At 46.9% G+C, this 15,504-nt stretch overlaps 1 protein-coding gene across 1 annotated transcript; it reads right to left on the bottom strand.

Moving 5' to 3' along the window:
• Positions 1-852: 852 nt before the first annotated feature.
• On the bottom strand, positions 853-15,374 carry LOC124253844 (vitelline envelope sperm lysin receptor-like). The gene is given in 12 exon segments (XM_046687693.1): positions 853-1,056; positions 1,367-1,543; positions 3,403-3,454; positions 4,216-4,369; positions 5,465-5,549; positions 6,561-6,706; positions 8,931-8,974; positions 8,977-9,087; positions 12,027-12,211; positions 13,305-13,350; positions 13,683-13,725; positions 15,232-15,374. Coding segments are annotated over 11 exon segments (1,188 nt in total). The 5' UTR covers position 13,725; positions 15,232-15,374; the 3' UTR covers positions 853-910.
• Positions 15,375-15,504: the final 130 nt, after the last annotated feature.

The raw sequence follows: 15,504 nt of genomic DNA, 5'->3' as shown, positions 1-15,504 counted from the left end.
TGTCCTGTTCAAGAGCAATTTGTTTGTGAACATATACCACAGTCGATCTGCTCCGCACCAAGACGCCAACAGACGTCACGTACAGAGAAGAACAATGTAATATTGTTCCTGATGTTACGAATGTTAACTGCCACCATGAACATAAACAGTGCACATAATGTACATGTTGCGACAATGCATTGGGTGGTATGAGACGTCGGGGTGGATCGGGTGGTCTGGGACGTCGGGGGAGTGGATCGGGTGATCTGTGACGTCGGGGGAGCGGATCGGGTGTCTGGGACGTCGGGGGAGTGGATCAGGGGGTCTGGGACGTCAGAGTAGATCGGGTGGCCTGGAAGGCCGACTGTCACTACACACCAACAGGTCATATCGGATTCCGTGGATTATCAGTTACTGATTCGTCTGGCGTTGGGTCACTTAGAGATCGCATCTGCAATAATGCTGAATGTGGCCTTTATAGGCTGAGACAAACTTGGACGATATTTTTTCCATCTTAAAAGTATGGCCAGTGGCATGACAATGAAATTAAGGAACCTCACTCGTAGCAAGAATGATTCACATTTCATATCCAATTTGGACGAAGTACTTGATGGAAATATACATTGACATGTCTTACTATAACAAAGACCAGACGTTTCGAGTGTTTTACGCCGCAATACTCCAGCTATATGACGGCGGTCTGTAAATAATCGAGTATGGACCAGACAATCCAGTGACTGACATAAGCATCGATCTACGCAACTGGGATACGATGACATGGAATCTTCACAGGTCCCATCTCGCGTGGAACCATCGTCAAACTCACAAGAAGGATTGTGAAGGTAAAATGAGAAATCAACAAAAAGGTAAAAGTACTGCGAACCGTTTATTTAGACTCTGAACCAGATTACCGTCAGAGGTTTCACGCCACTCATGCCAGAGAAACGGAAGTCATTCTGCGCCTGTGCATCAACAAGGCACTTCCGCCCATCAGCACGGTGAGGAGGATGGCCATGGTCAGGATAACTACCGGGGTCTGCCACCAGGGGTTGTCTGATGCCGTGTTGGGAGACAGTCCTGCAACCAAGTCAGTCTTGTATTCTCCTGGTAAACTAATCGTGGAATCTAATTTTGATAAATAAAACAACAACATTATCGCCATTGAAAAATTCGTCACAGACTGCCATTTAGGGAAACATCTTGAAATCAACGATAATAGCGGAAGTGTTCACATTTTAGTATATCTTCGCACCCACATTATAAAATACAAAGTTAACAGTAATTTTGGCATTGTTCCTGGATATCCAGACTTTTTAGGTTGTCACAGGCAATATAGTGTTGGGACCTGTCTTCCCCTTGTCCCCCATGTTTCGCAAATAGGCTGTACCAGTATTTCTCAGAGAGTGGTAGTTGACATCCACGTCATCATTGGCCACGTCTTCACGGTCCACGCCAACACGGTCCACGCCAACACGGTCCACGTCCCCGGATTCACGTTGGTCGACCTGACCTTCATCCTGCATCTCCAGTACATCAGACACTGCGATCACGTGACCGGAAGCATCTGTTGAATTAACGAAACAAGGATGGAGTTGGGTCCAGTTAGTGAAGTGCACGATTCCTACAAATATAGAGAGATCGTCTAAAAAGCGATATTTAAGGGATCCACAACACTGGCTGTATATACAGTATGAGTCATCTAATCTTTAGGAAATGAACATCCACTCTGTACTTTGCTTGTCCGGGAAATCACACGTTTGTCAATGATAGGGCAATGCAACTATCGAGAGGGAGTTACTAAATAGAGACAAAACCATTGCCATATCTACAAGTATTTCCATATCTACAAGTATTTCCATATCTACAAGTATTGCCACATATTTCCATATCTACAAGTATTGCCATATCTACAAGTATTGCCATATCTACAAGTATTGCCATATCTACAAGTATTTCCATATCTACAAGTATTGCCATATCTACAAGTATTTCCATATCTACAAGTATTGCCATATCTACAAGTATTTCCATATCTACAAGTATTGCCATATCTACAAGTATTGCCACATATTTCCATATCTACAAGTATTGCCATATCTACAAGTATTTCCATATCTACAAGTATTGCCATATCTACAAGTATTCCCATATCTACAAGTATTGCCATATCTACAAGTATTTCCATATCCTCTGTTGGAGGTGATTGTACGATTCCCACTATACCACGATGAAATAGTTTGCGAAAAGGTGAGTGTATGTCCCACAGGTGAAACCCGTCACAAACACATGCAAAGGCTTCGGAAACGGGCTTCACACATTGTACCCACGTGGGGAATCGAACCCGGGTCTTCGGAGTGACGAGCGAACGCTTTAACCACTAGGCTACCCCGGCCATCCCCCGGATCAGTACAACTATAATCTAGCTGTGTGACGGCAGCCTACAGGTACATGGCAAGATACATCAGTTATAGTAATGTGCACGAGAACCTGTTACTGGGGGCATATTCTAATGGAATCCCCCACAGGAAGTGGTACTGCGGACCTATCCTAATGGAATCCCCCACATGAAGTGGTACTGCGGACCTATCCTAATGGAATCCCCCACAGGAAGTGGTACTGCGGACCTATCCTAATGGAATCCCCCACATGAAGTGGTACTGCGGACCTATCCTAATGGAATCCCCCACATGAAGTGGTACTGCGGACCCATCCTAATGGAATCCCCCACAGGAAGTGGTACTGCGGACCTGTTCTAATGGAATTCCCCCACAGGAAGTGGTACTGCGGACCCATCCTAATGGAATCCCCCAGAGGAAGTGGTACTGCGGACCTGTTCTAATGGAATTCCCCCACAGGAAGTGGTACTGCGGACCTGTTCTAATGGAATTCCCCCACAGGAAGTGGTACTGCGGACCTATCCTAATGGAATTCCCCACAGGAAGAGGTACTACGGACCTATCCTGATGGAATTCCCCCACAGGAAGTGGTACTGCGGACCCATCCTAATGGAATCCCCCACAGGAAGTGGTACTGCGGACCTGTTCTAATGGAATTCCCCCACAGGAAGTGGTACTGCGGACCTATCCTAATGGAATTCCCCACAGGAAGAGGTACTACGGACCTATCCTGATGGAATTCCCCCACAGGAAGTGGTACTGCGGACCTATCCTGATGGAATCCCCCACAGGAAGTGGTACTGCGGACCTATCCTGATGGAATTCCCCACAGGAAGTGGTACTGCGGACCTATCCTAATGGAATCCCCCACAGGAAGTGGTACTGCGGACCTGTTCTAATAGAATCACCCACAAGATGTTGTACTTCAGATTTATTCTCGGCGTTTGTTTACTTGACTGGCCTCCAGCGTTATATAACAAGTTACAGGTATTAGTGTTCTTCCATCATGTACAGGTGCACAACTTACACATGCCATCAGGGGATCGTTGTGACCGCGCGGCTTGGTTGACACATGAACTCTGAAAATACAAGACAGTGCCCGGAGGAGATAGTGAGGAGTGAGTTGAGTTTTATGCCGTTTTAAGCAATATTCCTGCAATATCAAGGGCCCCGACACCATAATAGGCTTCACACTTTGTACCCATGTGGGGAATCGAATTCGAGTCCTTGGCGTGACGCGTGAACGCTTTAACCACTGGGCTACCCCAGCACTCCGACCCGGAAGATAACTTGGCAATTAAAACATGTTTACTGCCAACGTAGAATTACAGATCAACTTTATCATGATATAGATGCATTATTCCAGGGTAAGTTTTGTGTCATTTGGATCATTTCTAAAGGGGGAGGGATTGTATCGAAACCCTCTTTACTAATGCTATTCATGTTTGTAATTAGATGTCTATGTTTTGATTGTTAAATACAGTGAAAGAAAACGTTTGCAACACTAAAAGCTACTGCAATACAATCTCACCTTCTCTTGCACATTCCAGATAATTTTGTTCAGTTTTCAAATATTGACTCGCGGTCGGTAACTGAGGTTACCGTTTTGAAAAAAGTGCCATAAAGCTAGTAAAAGCTGCTTTCTGATTGGCTAATGCCGACTCACTAAACATTTAATTTGGTCCGAGAAATATGTGAAAGATCGTTCTGACATGAAGTTGTTTGTATTGTGTATTTATAAGACATTTGTATTGTGGTAGGAAGCACAAAGATTTGATTTCAATGAAAATGCATTTGTTACAATACATACAGGGTTGTCTCCCTTGACACCGGTACCTACCCCATTGCAGTTCGATGTGCACAGTGTGTAGTTGCATTCGAATCTCAAAGAAATGCTGTTTTTCAGATTGAAGATACGAAAAAAGGGACTATAGACATTTAAACCCTTTGTCGTGAAACCCTCTGTCTGTTTGAAGACGATGCCATCTCCACAACTGCAAAGAAAATAGTAAATACTTTACGTTCCAGCTTTCAGCCATGACAGTTACACGTGTCACTCTTGTTCGTTAGCAAGTGAGTGAGTGAGTTTGGTTTTACGCCGTTTTCAGCAATCTTCCAGCAATATCACGGCGGGGGACACCAGAAATGGGCTGCACACATTGTACCCATGTGGGGAATCGAACCCGGGTCTTTGGCGTGACGAGCGAACGCCTTAACCACTAGGCTACCCCACCGCCCCTCTTTAGCAAGCGTGTATCAGTAATGAACAATATTGTTACAAACCTGCATAACAGTGAAAGAATTCGTTGAAACATGCATTGAACAGCATTTCACATCACTTGCTTGACAACGATATAAGTGAGTACTGTTTTGCGCCGCTTTAAGCAGTATTCCAGTAATATCACGGCGGGGGAAATGGGCTTCACACATTGCACCCATGTGGGGAATCGAACCCGGGTGTTCGGCGCAACGAGGACAACGATATAAGAATATACACTGAAACGTATCATAACAGCATATAGCCGTCATACCTTATCTTTAAAAGAAGAAACTGGGCAAAATGCACTGGGTTCAGTCGTCACAAGGACGCGGAACCCGTTTGCTCCAGACACTCTAGCAGCTTGTACTGACCCTCACTCACCCAGCTCTCAGTACAGCGTAGTCTACGCCGTTATTGCCCACAGCGTCACATGCAGTCGCCAGCAGCCCGTACTGACCCTCACTCACCCAGCTCTCAGTACAGCGTAGTGTACGCCGTTATTGCCCACGCAGTCGCCGCAGCCCGTACTGACCCTAACTCACCCAGCTCTCAGTACAGCGTAGTGTACGCCGTTATTGCCCACGCAGTCGCCCCAGCCAGTACGACCCTAACTCGCAGCCCGTACAGCGACGCCTCACGCAGTCGCCAGCAGCCCAGCTGACCCTCAGTACAGCGTAGTGTACGCCGTTATTGCCCACAGCGTCACATGCAGTCGCCCGCAGCCCGTACTGACCCTCACTCACCCAGCTCTCAGTACAGCGTAGTGTACGCCGTTATTGCCCACAGCGTCACATGCAGTCGCCCGCAGCCCGTACTGACCCTCACTCACCCAGCTCTCAGTACAGCGTAGTGTACGCCGTTATTGCCCACAGCGTCACATGCAGTCGCCCGCAGCCCTGTCTCCCCGCCAGCTCCTGGAAACATCATCAGACAGCAGTAATGAGTCGATTAACACATCCGTCGGCAATTTTCCAACTCTGTTATTTACCTGACCAAGACATGCCAGTGGTATTCTGCTTTGAAGCGCGAATGGAATGAGTTGGCCGACATAGCGTCCAGGCCATCAGTAATACCTTGTGATTTGTTGTTCCTGATTTATAGCGACATACAGTATTTGTTTGAGTCTGGACCAACCTATGGACCCCAACCCCTTTTCTGCACACAAGGCGAGGATTCCACTACCATGGGTGTAGCCTGTCATCTGTCGACCTGTGGTGCGGCAGGTCCTAGGTTAACGACTGGGAGGGCCCGGAGGCGATATGCGGTCACAATACTCCTGTTACACTAGGCATAATCCCACAAACCTCCCGTTTGTATCTTGGGGGTAGTTGTTTACTGGGAAGGGACATTATTCCGCCCTGAACATGGGCAGACACACTGGTACATGAGAAAAGCTGACAGTAGAAAGGACTTCTGTAGACAGTATAAATAACGTATGGCTATGATCTGTTAAGGATAGTACTGTTATAATTATTAACAACGATACCTTGTGTTCCTTTATTCAGAATATTGATTTTGTAAATCAAGAGGACATTTTTCCTCAGCATTTTCGGGTAGATTTGTATCCCTGCTGCCTGGCCATTTAGGAAACCGTTTAATATTTTATCACAACAATTTACATAACATATCAAATACATGCTAAACCAGTGCCTTTTCATGATTTTGTATTTTTACTTCCTTGCCCCGCTCAGTTCATAGAGGCTGCAACGGAAACAAGTTTCATCAGAAACTGCTGCCAACAAATTGATAGCATATATTTCTTCTTGACTTACCCCTTTATGCACTTCAAGTGGATAAAGGTGTGTAATAATAGATGGTGTGGGGGAAGATGGGAGTCCAGAAGAAAAATATGCATGAGAACAAACAATTCTAAAGTGCAATATGACGGGGAATAGTGATAATCCTAGGGCCCTGGTCCGACTTACCGTCAGAACTTGCTGCGAGTCTCACCAGGTGGCCGCGTTTCATTTGCCTGGGTGTACTTTTGCCCATGATGTTGACGACCCGCAGCTTCAGGCGAGAGGCCCCGTGTTTACCTTCATTGGCCTGGATCTCTTTGGGTGCGATCAAACTGAAACATGTTGTGATGCCATGTCAGGGTGGCGTGCTGCCCTCGGGCACACAGCGGACGCTCGGAACACAGCAGCCGCTCGGCAGACAGTCGGGCACACAGCGGCCCACAGCAGACACTCATTACACAGCGGACGGTTGGCACACAGCGGCCACAGCAGACGCTCATTACACAGCGGACGGTTGGCACACAGCGGCCACAGAGGACACTCGGGACACAGCCGATGATCGGGACACAGCTGACGATCGGGACACACTTGGGCGCACCGGACACTTGGCAGACGCTTGGCACACAGCGGCCAATCGGACACACAGCGGATGCTCGGCACACAGCGGACAAAAATCGGCCACACATCGGCCACTCGGCACACAGCGGACACTCGGCACACAGCGGACGCTCGGGACACAGAGGACACACATCGGCCACTTAACTCGCTAGGTCTCAGATACGGACGCTTATAACGCCACAGGGGCGGTGGGGTAGCCTAGTGGTTAAAGCGTTGGCTCGTCACGCCGAAGACCCGGGTTCGATTCCCCACATGGGCACAATGTGTTAAGCCCATTTCTGGTGTCCCCCGCCTTGATATTGCTGGAATATTGCTAAAAGCGGCGTAAAACTAAACTCAGTCAGTCAGTCAGTTATAACGCCACAAAACAAAATGTTAAACCAAAAATAGACAGTTTTTATAAACAGCATGGTGGACAGGAGCTTATTCCTTTTCATGCGTACCGTTGCAAACAACGAATGAGAACCATTATCGGAGAATGTAACTTCACCTGAGAACGTGTTACTTTATTCCCCGACCCTGGAAACAACTGGAATACGTTTATACATGTATACCATGAGGCAAATCACAGTAAAGGAAAGAAAACGATAATTGTAAACAAAGAAGATTAGGATAGCTGCATTCGGGATGTGTAAACGTATTGATTAGAAACGTCTCATACGACGACAGAAACATCATGGAAGGCGGATATGTTGAGGTGACACATAAGACACTGAAATACAGTTGAACACGCCATGAGGCTGTAGTACGTACCCGCGTCCACTACCTTGTTAGATGGGAGGCTGTAGTACGTACCCGCGTCAATACCATGCTAGATGGGAAGCTGTACTACGTATCTGCGTCCAATATCATGTTAGTTGGAAGACTGTAGTACGTATCTGCGTCAATACCATGTTAGTTGGGAGGCGGTAGTACGTACCTGCGTCCAATACCAGTTACTAGTAGTTGGGAGGCGGTAGTACGTACTTGCGTCCAATATCATGTTAGTTGGAAGACTGTAGTACGTATCTGCGTCAATACCGTGTTAGTTGGGAGGCTGTAGTACGTACCTGCGTCAATACCATGCTAGATGGGAGGCTGTACTACGTATCCGCGTCCAATATCATGTTAGTTGGAAGACTGTAGTACGTACCTGCGTCCAATACCTTGTTAGTCGGGAGGCGGTAGTACGTACCTGCGTCCAATATCATGTTAGTTGGAAGACTGTAGTACGTACTTGCGTCCAATACCATGTTAGTTGGGAGGCGGTAGTACGTACCTGCGTCAATGCGTTTGGAAGACTGTAGTACGTACTTGCGTCCAATACCATGTTAGTTGGGAGGCGGTAGTACGTACCTGCGTCCAATACCATGTTAGTTGGGAGGCGGTAGTACGTACCTGCATCCAATACCATGTTAGTTGGGAGGCTGTAGTACGTACCTGCGTCAATACCATGCTAGATGGGAGGCTGTACTACGTATCCGCGTCCAATACCTTGTTAGTTGGGAGGTAGTACGTACCCGCGTCCAATGCCATGCTAGATGGGAGGCCGTACTACGTATCCGCGTCAATACCGTGTTAGTTGGGAGGCGGTAGTAGTACGTCCAATACCATGTTAGTTGGGAGGCGTAGTACGTACCTGCGTCAATACCTTGTTGGTTGGGAGTGTAGTACGTACTTGCGTCCAATACCGTGTTAGTTGGGAGAGGCGGTAGTTCCAATACCATGTTAGTCGGGAGGCGGTAGTACGTACCTGCGTCAATACCGTGTTAGTTGGGAGGCGGTAGTACGTACCTGCGTCAATACCGTGTTAGTTGGGAGGCGGTAGTACGTACCTGCGTCAATACCGTGTTAGTTGGGAGGCGGTAGTACGTACCTGCGTCCAATACCGTGTTAGTTGGGAGGCGGTAGTACGTACCTGCGTCAATACCGTGTTAGTTGGGAGGCGGTAGTACGTACCTGCGTCCAATACCTTGTTCGTTGGACGTCCGTGTACTGTGTGGGGGTCGTAAGCACAAGTGATTACGTAAGGCTCAACAATTGGCCGGACCCGGGACTCTGGTTCTCCGTATTCCAAATCCACATGTAATATGTACGTGTTCGAGTCCGTGTTTTTCTGCACATAGAACAAGGAATATTACAGGTTGTATACTGCACCTCGTACATGGACATGTTTCCATTAGTTGTACAGTAGCGACAGCGTGTAGTTGGTTAGATTCAGTCACATGAAAGCAGACTGATTACAAGAGAGCGAGTGAGTCTGATGGGTTTAACGAACAGTATTCCATATATATACTAGCCACATAAAGAAACTGTGCATTGTCAAAATATTATTCCAGTTGATAAGTACGATAACAATGTCAAAGGTACATATAAACTTTAATCGAGGGATCATGAGACCATAACAAGTGGGGAGAATTTCAATTGAAAAGTCAATCACAGGGACGTCACGAGTCCACAAGCAGGACAGGGGTCAAACGACCATGTCACAAGCTCAATAACGGGTATGTCCACCATTGGCATTGAGAACAGCAGTGCATCGACGACGCATAGAGCCTATCAAACGTGCAAGGAAGGCTTGTGGGATGTCACGCCAGATTCTCTCAAGTTCTGTTGCAAGGTCAAGGACGTTATCTGGCGGATGAGGAAGACGGCGTAGACGTCGATCCATCTCGTCCCAAACATGCTCTATCGTGGTGAGATCCGGTGAATTTACAGGCCAAGGCAGTAATTCAACGTTGTGGTGTTGCAAGAAATCCATAGCAACCCTTGCCGTATGAGGGCGGGCATTGTCCTGTTGGAATGTTAACCCAGGGCCATGACGTTGCAGAAAAGGAGTTGCCACAGGTCGAAGAATCTGATCCCTGTAGCCCACACCAGTTAAGTTGCCCTGAACAATCACCAAAGGAGTTCTTTGGCGTGCTGTTATTCGAACCCCAAGTCATCACGGAACCACCACCAAAGCTATTCCTCTCCCAGACACAGGCCTGTGCATAACGTTCTCCCACGCGGCTATAGGCACGTTGACGTCCATCACTATGGGAAATGTTAAACCTGGACTCATCTGTAAAAACAACATTTCTCCACCAAAACAAGGGTCTGCGGACATGATTTCGGCACCACATTCGGCGAGCTTGTCGATGACGTTGTGTCAGGATAGGCCGTATGGCGGGACGTCGTGGTCTGATCCCGTGATGACGTAAACGTTGTCGAACTGTGTTGGAGTGGATAAGGCGAAGACCTGGGATGGTTCGGGCAGTCATCACTGCAGTCTGAAACCTGTGGCGAAGATGGGTCACCCTTATCCATCTGTCCTGTCTTGGCGTTGTTACACGTAGACGTCCAGAACGTGGCCGATAGAAGACGTCATTTGTGTTCTGGTAGCGTCTCACCAATGCAGAAATGGTGTTCCGGTGGCAGTGGAAATGTGCGGCCACTTGTCGTTGAGACATTCCCCCACGGACCATCCCAATGGCCTCATGACGTTGTGCAGACGTGAGCCTTGGCATGCTATGCGTTTCAATAGCCGTTTAATTTTTTGAACGATCGCAAGGGCAGGGGTTGAGCTTTCCAACTTTGCTCTGTTTCTCTTTCCCGGAATGCCCGTGCATCAACGTATTGCACGTCTCAAGGACGAACCCACTGACGTCACGGAACGTGGCACGTGCATGCATGTTGGATACATGTCACTAATCTCTGAGTTCAAATCCTTATGTGTCTACACAGGTTTGATAAATTTAGATTTTAAATTTTTGTATGCACAGTTTCTTTATGTGCCTAGTATATATCACGTCCTGTCAGATTCTTGTGGAGAAACCGCCCGGAAGTATGCAGGTTTCAAACATTTCCCGCTTGGCAGAAACCCACACGGATGACATACAGAAACATACAGGCAACTGGTATTAAAAACCCACGGCCATACGTTCCTAAGTCACACTTAAAATGCTTTTTCAAAATATTTAAGTTGTTTTTCGGAAAAGCAATCCAAAAGCACCGGGTGTATACTTTCTTTGCTGCGTCAGTATAATTGGCCTCCAGCACTGACAGTTTACAATTGATGAACTCTAATAATGTTGAAACCATATATAGTAGGCTTGTAATTTAATTGTTTTCTTTGCCAATTACAGCTGCAACGACTGACTGAGTATGGTTTTACGCCGTCTTTAGCAATATTCCAGCAATATCACGGCGGGGGGACACCAGAAATGGGCTTCACAAATTGTACCCATGTGGGGAATCGAACCCGGGCCTTCGGCGTGACGAACGAACGCTTTAACCATTTGGCTACCCCACCGTCCCCAGCTGCAACGAAGGTTAGGGTGGCAACCATACGGCCAGCGGTTTTAAGCAAACCAAGGTAATACACTGGATAATTGATGCCTGTCATTAAAATATTTAGGCACCACACTGAATACTCTTTAGGTCAACGTGCTCATTATGTGTCAGCTGGGTTTCCCGTCCTATGACTTGTTTATGTGACCCCCTAGGTAAAGATTCGAACTGGTCTACAGCTACCCCTACTTGTCGAAAGATGCGACAAACAGGGCCCCAATCCACAAGGCGGTCGCAGCGCTAATATGATCGTAACTCCCACACTTTAACATAGACTAACGACTGCCGTAGCGCTAAGATGATCGTAACTCCCACACTTTAACATAGACTAACGACTGCCGTAGCGCTACGATCGGTTTGAGGAACGAGGCCCTGGACGGGTGGTTAAACTCGCCTACTCGGTCGAAGAATGACATCTTAAATGTGATGGGTACGTATTTGCCTGATGAGGTCATATTGTTATGACGAACAATTTAAGTGAGTGAGCAATATCCCAGCTATATGGCAGCGGTCTGTAAATAATCGAGTCTCGGCCAGACAATCCAGTGATCAACAGCATGAGCATCGATCTGCGCAACTGGGAACCGATGACATGTGTCAACCAAGTCAGCGAGGCTGACCACCCGATCCCGTAGGTCGCTTCTTACGACAAGCATGGGTTACTGAAGATCAATTCTAACCCGGACCGTCACGGGTCTGAACAGTTTAAGGAATATAACTTACATTTAAGACACATTCTTCTCTGGAATTCCCCCTAAAAAGAGGATCGAAGTCGAAGTTTACTTCGTCCCGACTGTGAACGAGTGTGGTGTAATTGTCCTTGCAGTAGGCGCGGACAAGCAGATTCAAGTCGGTCAGAATGAGCACGGGGAGACTCCCAGTTGGTGTAGTGGGGCAGTCCGCCTTCACTGAAATGTGGAATGATGGTTTGCAAGGGTCAACATGTAAACCAGGCGGCTTACAGTGGGGTAAGAATGTTTGCAAGGGTCAACATGTAAACCAGGCGGCTTACAGTGGGGTAAGAATGTTTGCAAGGCTCAACATGTAAACCAGGCGGCTTACAGTGGGGTAAAAATGTTTGCAAGGGTCAACATGTCAACCAGGCGGCTTACAGTGGGGTAAGAATGTTTGCAAGGGTCAACATGTCAACCAGGCGGCTTACATTTGGGTAAGAATGTTTGTGAGGGTCAACATGTAAACCAGGCGGTTTAAGTGAGTGAGTGAGTTTTATGCCGCACTCAGCAATTTTCCAGCTATATGGCGGCGGTCTGTAAATAATAGAGTCTGGACCAGACAATCCAGTGATCAACAGCATAAGCATCGATCTGCGCAATTGGGAACCGATGACATGTGTCAACCAAGTCAGCGACGCTGACCACCCGATCCCGTTAGTCGCCTCTTACGACAAGCATGAGTTACAGAAGGCCAATATTCTAACCCGGACCGTCACGGGTCCCAGCCGGTTTAAAGTTGGGGTACGTGTCAGTCAACCATGACAGTATTACCATGGATTTATCTTGGAATTTCTAAGGAAAAGCCAATGGTGGCCAACTGGAGAGATGTTTTGTACAAAATGGTGAATTTCAGTATGTTCTAAATTTGTAGCATCAGAACATTGTAATGCGAAAGTAAGCCTTCTCTTTGGAGGTCCTGTTATGAAACCCAGTGGTAGAACTGAATGAAAGAACAGAAATGTCCTATTCCGATTTGGGAATTGTGGCCATACCAACAGCAGACGTGTGCCGAGTATTGGCCTCTAAACAAGTCCACATAAACCCATGATTACAGTTGTGTTACAATGTTCTATCTTGTGGCAACTGCTTTCGGTTGTCTCCCCCAGGTAGCAATTTAAAAAAGGTGTCGATGAGGACATCACGTTTGAGACAGTGTAACATTATCCCAGCATTAAAGACACAAAGGTGATAAGTGGTGAATATTCTTTCGGGTATGTTGTCTGTATATTGTCTGTATATTGTCGAGATATGTCCATGATCTACTCACTCTCCAGTACGTAATCTCCGTACACTTCCTTGTGGTACTGGTAGGCCTGGGGATGGAAAATATGGATCCTGCTCATCAACCTTCAAGAACGCAACTTTCCGCCAACGAAACTATTTCCCACAATAATGCCTTGCTATTTCTGCCCAACCGAATCATATACATATTTCATGTCACATTTGTACAACTAACAATGGAACACCCATGTAGACACTAGAACACCCATGTAGACACTAGAACACCCATGTAGACACTAGAACACCCATGTAGACACTAGAACACCCATGTAGACACTAGACACTAGAACATGTAGACACTAGAACACCCATGTAGACACTGGCGAATATTTCGTGTGAACTAAATTGAATGATAACCACTGACCTCTACTGCCACCATCATCATCATCATCAGAAACAGTAGCATCCTGAAACAGATGTAGAGAATACTGATGTGCAAATAGTCTTCACTGCACCCGTCAACACTCGAGTGACATGGGTCTGAAAATAATCGCTACCAGACAACCCAGCCATGATCTGTGCAACTGGGACGCGATGCATCAGGAAGTTGACGAACCGGTCAACACTATCTGTCAACGGACAAGATGGTCCCTGAACACACATTGTCTTCATGGCTCTAAAAGAAATACGGCAGCGCTACATATTGCGAAACAACTTTAAACATTAGATGAGCGAGTTTGGTTTTACGCCGCTTTTAGCAATATTCCAGCAATATCACGGCGGGGGACACCAGAAATGGGCTTCACACATTGTGCCCTTGGAGGGGGGATTTGGGTTGAACCTGGGTCTTCAGCGTGACGAGCGAAAGCTTTAACCACTAGGCTACCCCATTGCCCCTTTAAGCATTATGGGAAATAGTATGCAGGTATCTACCCCATTCCCGAAGGAATACGCTCCACATTTCCATGTCCTGTAACAGCAGTAAACAGTTGGTATGGTATGGTCTGCGTCTTATACTCCCAACAGGTGGGACGTTTCTCGTGCTTTAAATCACTGAATTGTCTGATCTACACCATATCATGGAAAGATTTCCGCCCTTAACCCATGTTATTTATCATTCTGTTCCTGAATATTGATGGGGTTATTATAAATGGGACGCGTATTTTGGTTTTTGTTTTGTGTTTGTTTTGTTTTGTTGTTTGTTTTTGTTTTGTTGGGGTTTTGGGGGGGGGATGGGTGGGGTGGGGTGGGGTGGGGTGTTAGAAGTTCTGGGGAATAAATAGAATTTCTTAAAAGAGTCAGTTCATATAATATACGCCCATAGGTGTTCGGGGTGCGACAGTTCGAATGATGTACAACACCGCCTGAATGTTAAGTACCAAAGCAAACCGTTACAAAATTGACCTCACCTTGAGCGGGGCGTTTCCCTGAACGAAGACCGATCCCAGTCACCTGTAAGGCAGCAAGATACTACAGGAGAAAAGCGAGTACGATTTTACGCCGCTTCAGAAATCAGATCAAACGAATAATTGCTTCCCACAGACTGTCAACTGACCAGTAGACACATGATCACAATAGTCACGTGAATCGTTCGTCCTTATATGGTAATATGTCAGCCGATTGACGGGACCTAGTTATAGCCAGTGTGTATATATATATTAAGCAACATACCACGGATGCTACCACAGTGCCTAGCCATTCGATCCACCCGCCCCCCGGTTTTAGCAATATTCCAGTAATATGACGGCGGGGGACACCAGAAATTGGCTTCACACATTGTACCCAAGTTGGGAATCAAACCCTTCGGCATGACGAGCGAACGCTTTAACCACTAGGCTACCCCCCCACCGCCCACGGGGCACACGAGTGTCTATTTGCAGACTTGCATATTTCAGTAGCGTGTTTGGTAAGGCGGAAACTGATTCGTAGAACTCCAAAATCCCTGTTACTTACACCGATATTTTGCAACTCACCTGCAGAGAATGACCAAGTTAGGTACCCGACCTGACACACGTCGACCGCTGCCTGTAAACAAGGTGTTTGACCGTGCACGTGAAAGTCGTGGCCCTCTGTGCTCGGCACGCTCTTCTCGGAAGCGAATGGACTGCACGTGCGCTTATTGCATTATGAGTGCCTCCAAAAGCGGGTGTATTGTGGAGAATGATCATGATTTTTAAAACTTGTTTTAGGTATTAAAATCAGCGTGCGGGGTTAAACAACAAGCAAACAAGCAAAACAACGTGTAT

Source organism: Haliotis rubra, unplaced genomic scaffold (genome assembly GCF_003918875.1).
Source record: "Haliotis rubra isolate DU_JTF1 unplaced genomic scaffold, ASM391887v1 Scf555, whole genome shotgun sequence".
In the NCBI taxonomy this organism is placed as follows: Eukaryota; Metazoa; Mollusca; class Gastropoda; order Lepetellida; family Haliotidae; genus Haliotis; species Haliotis rubra.
The sequence above is the reverse complement of the archived record's forward strand: the minus strand, read 5'-3'. Positions and strand labels throughout refer to the sequence as shown.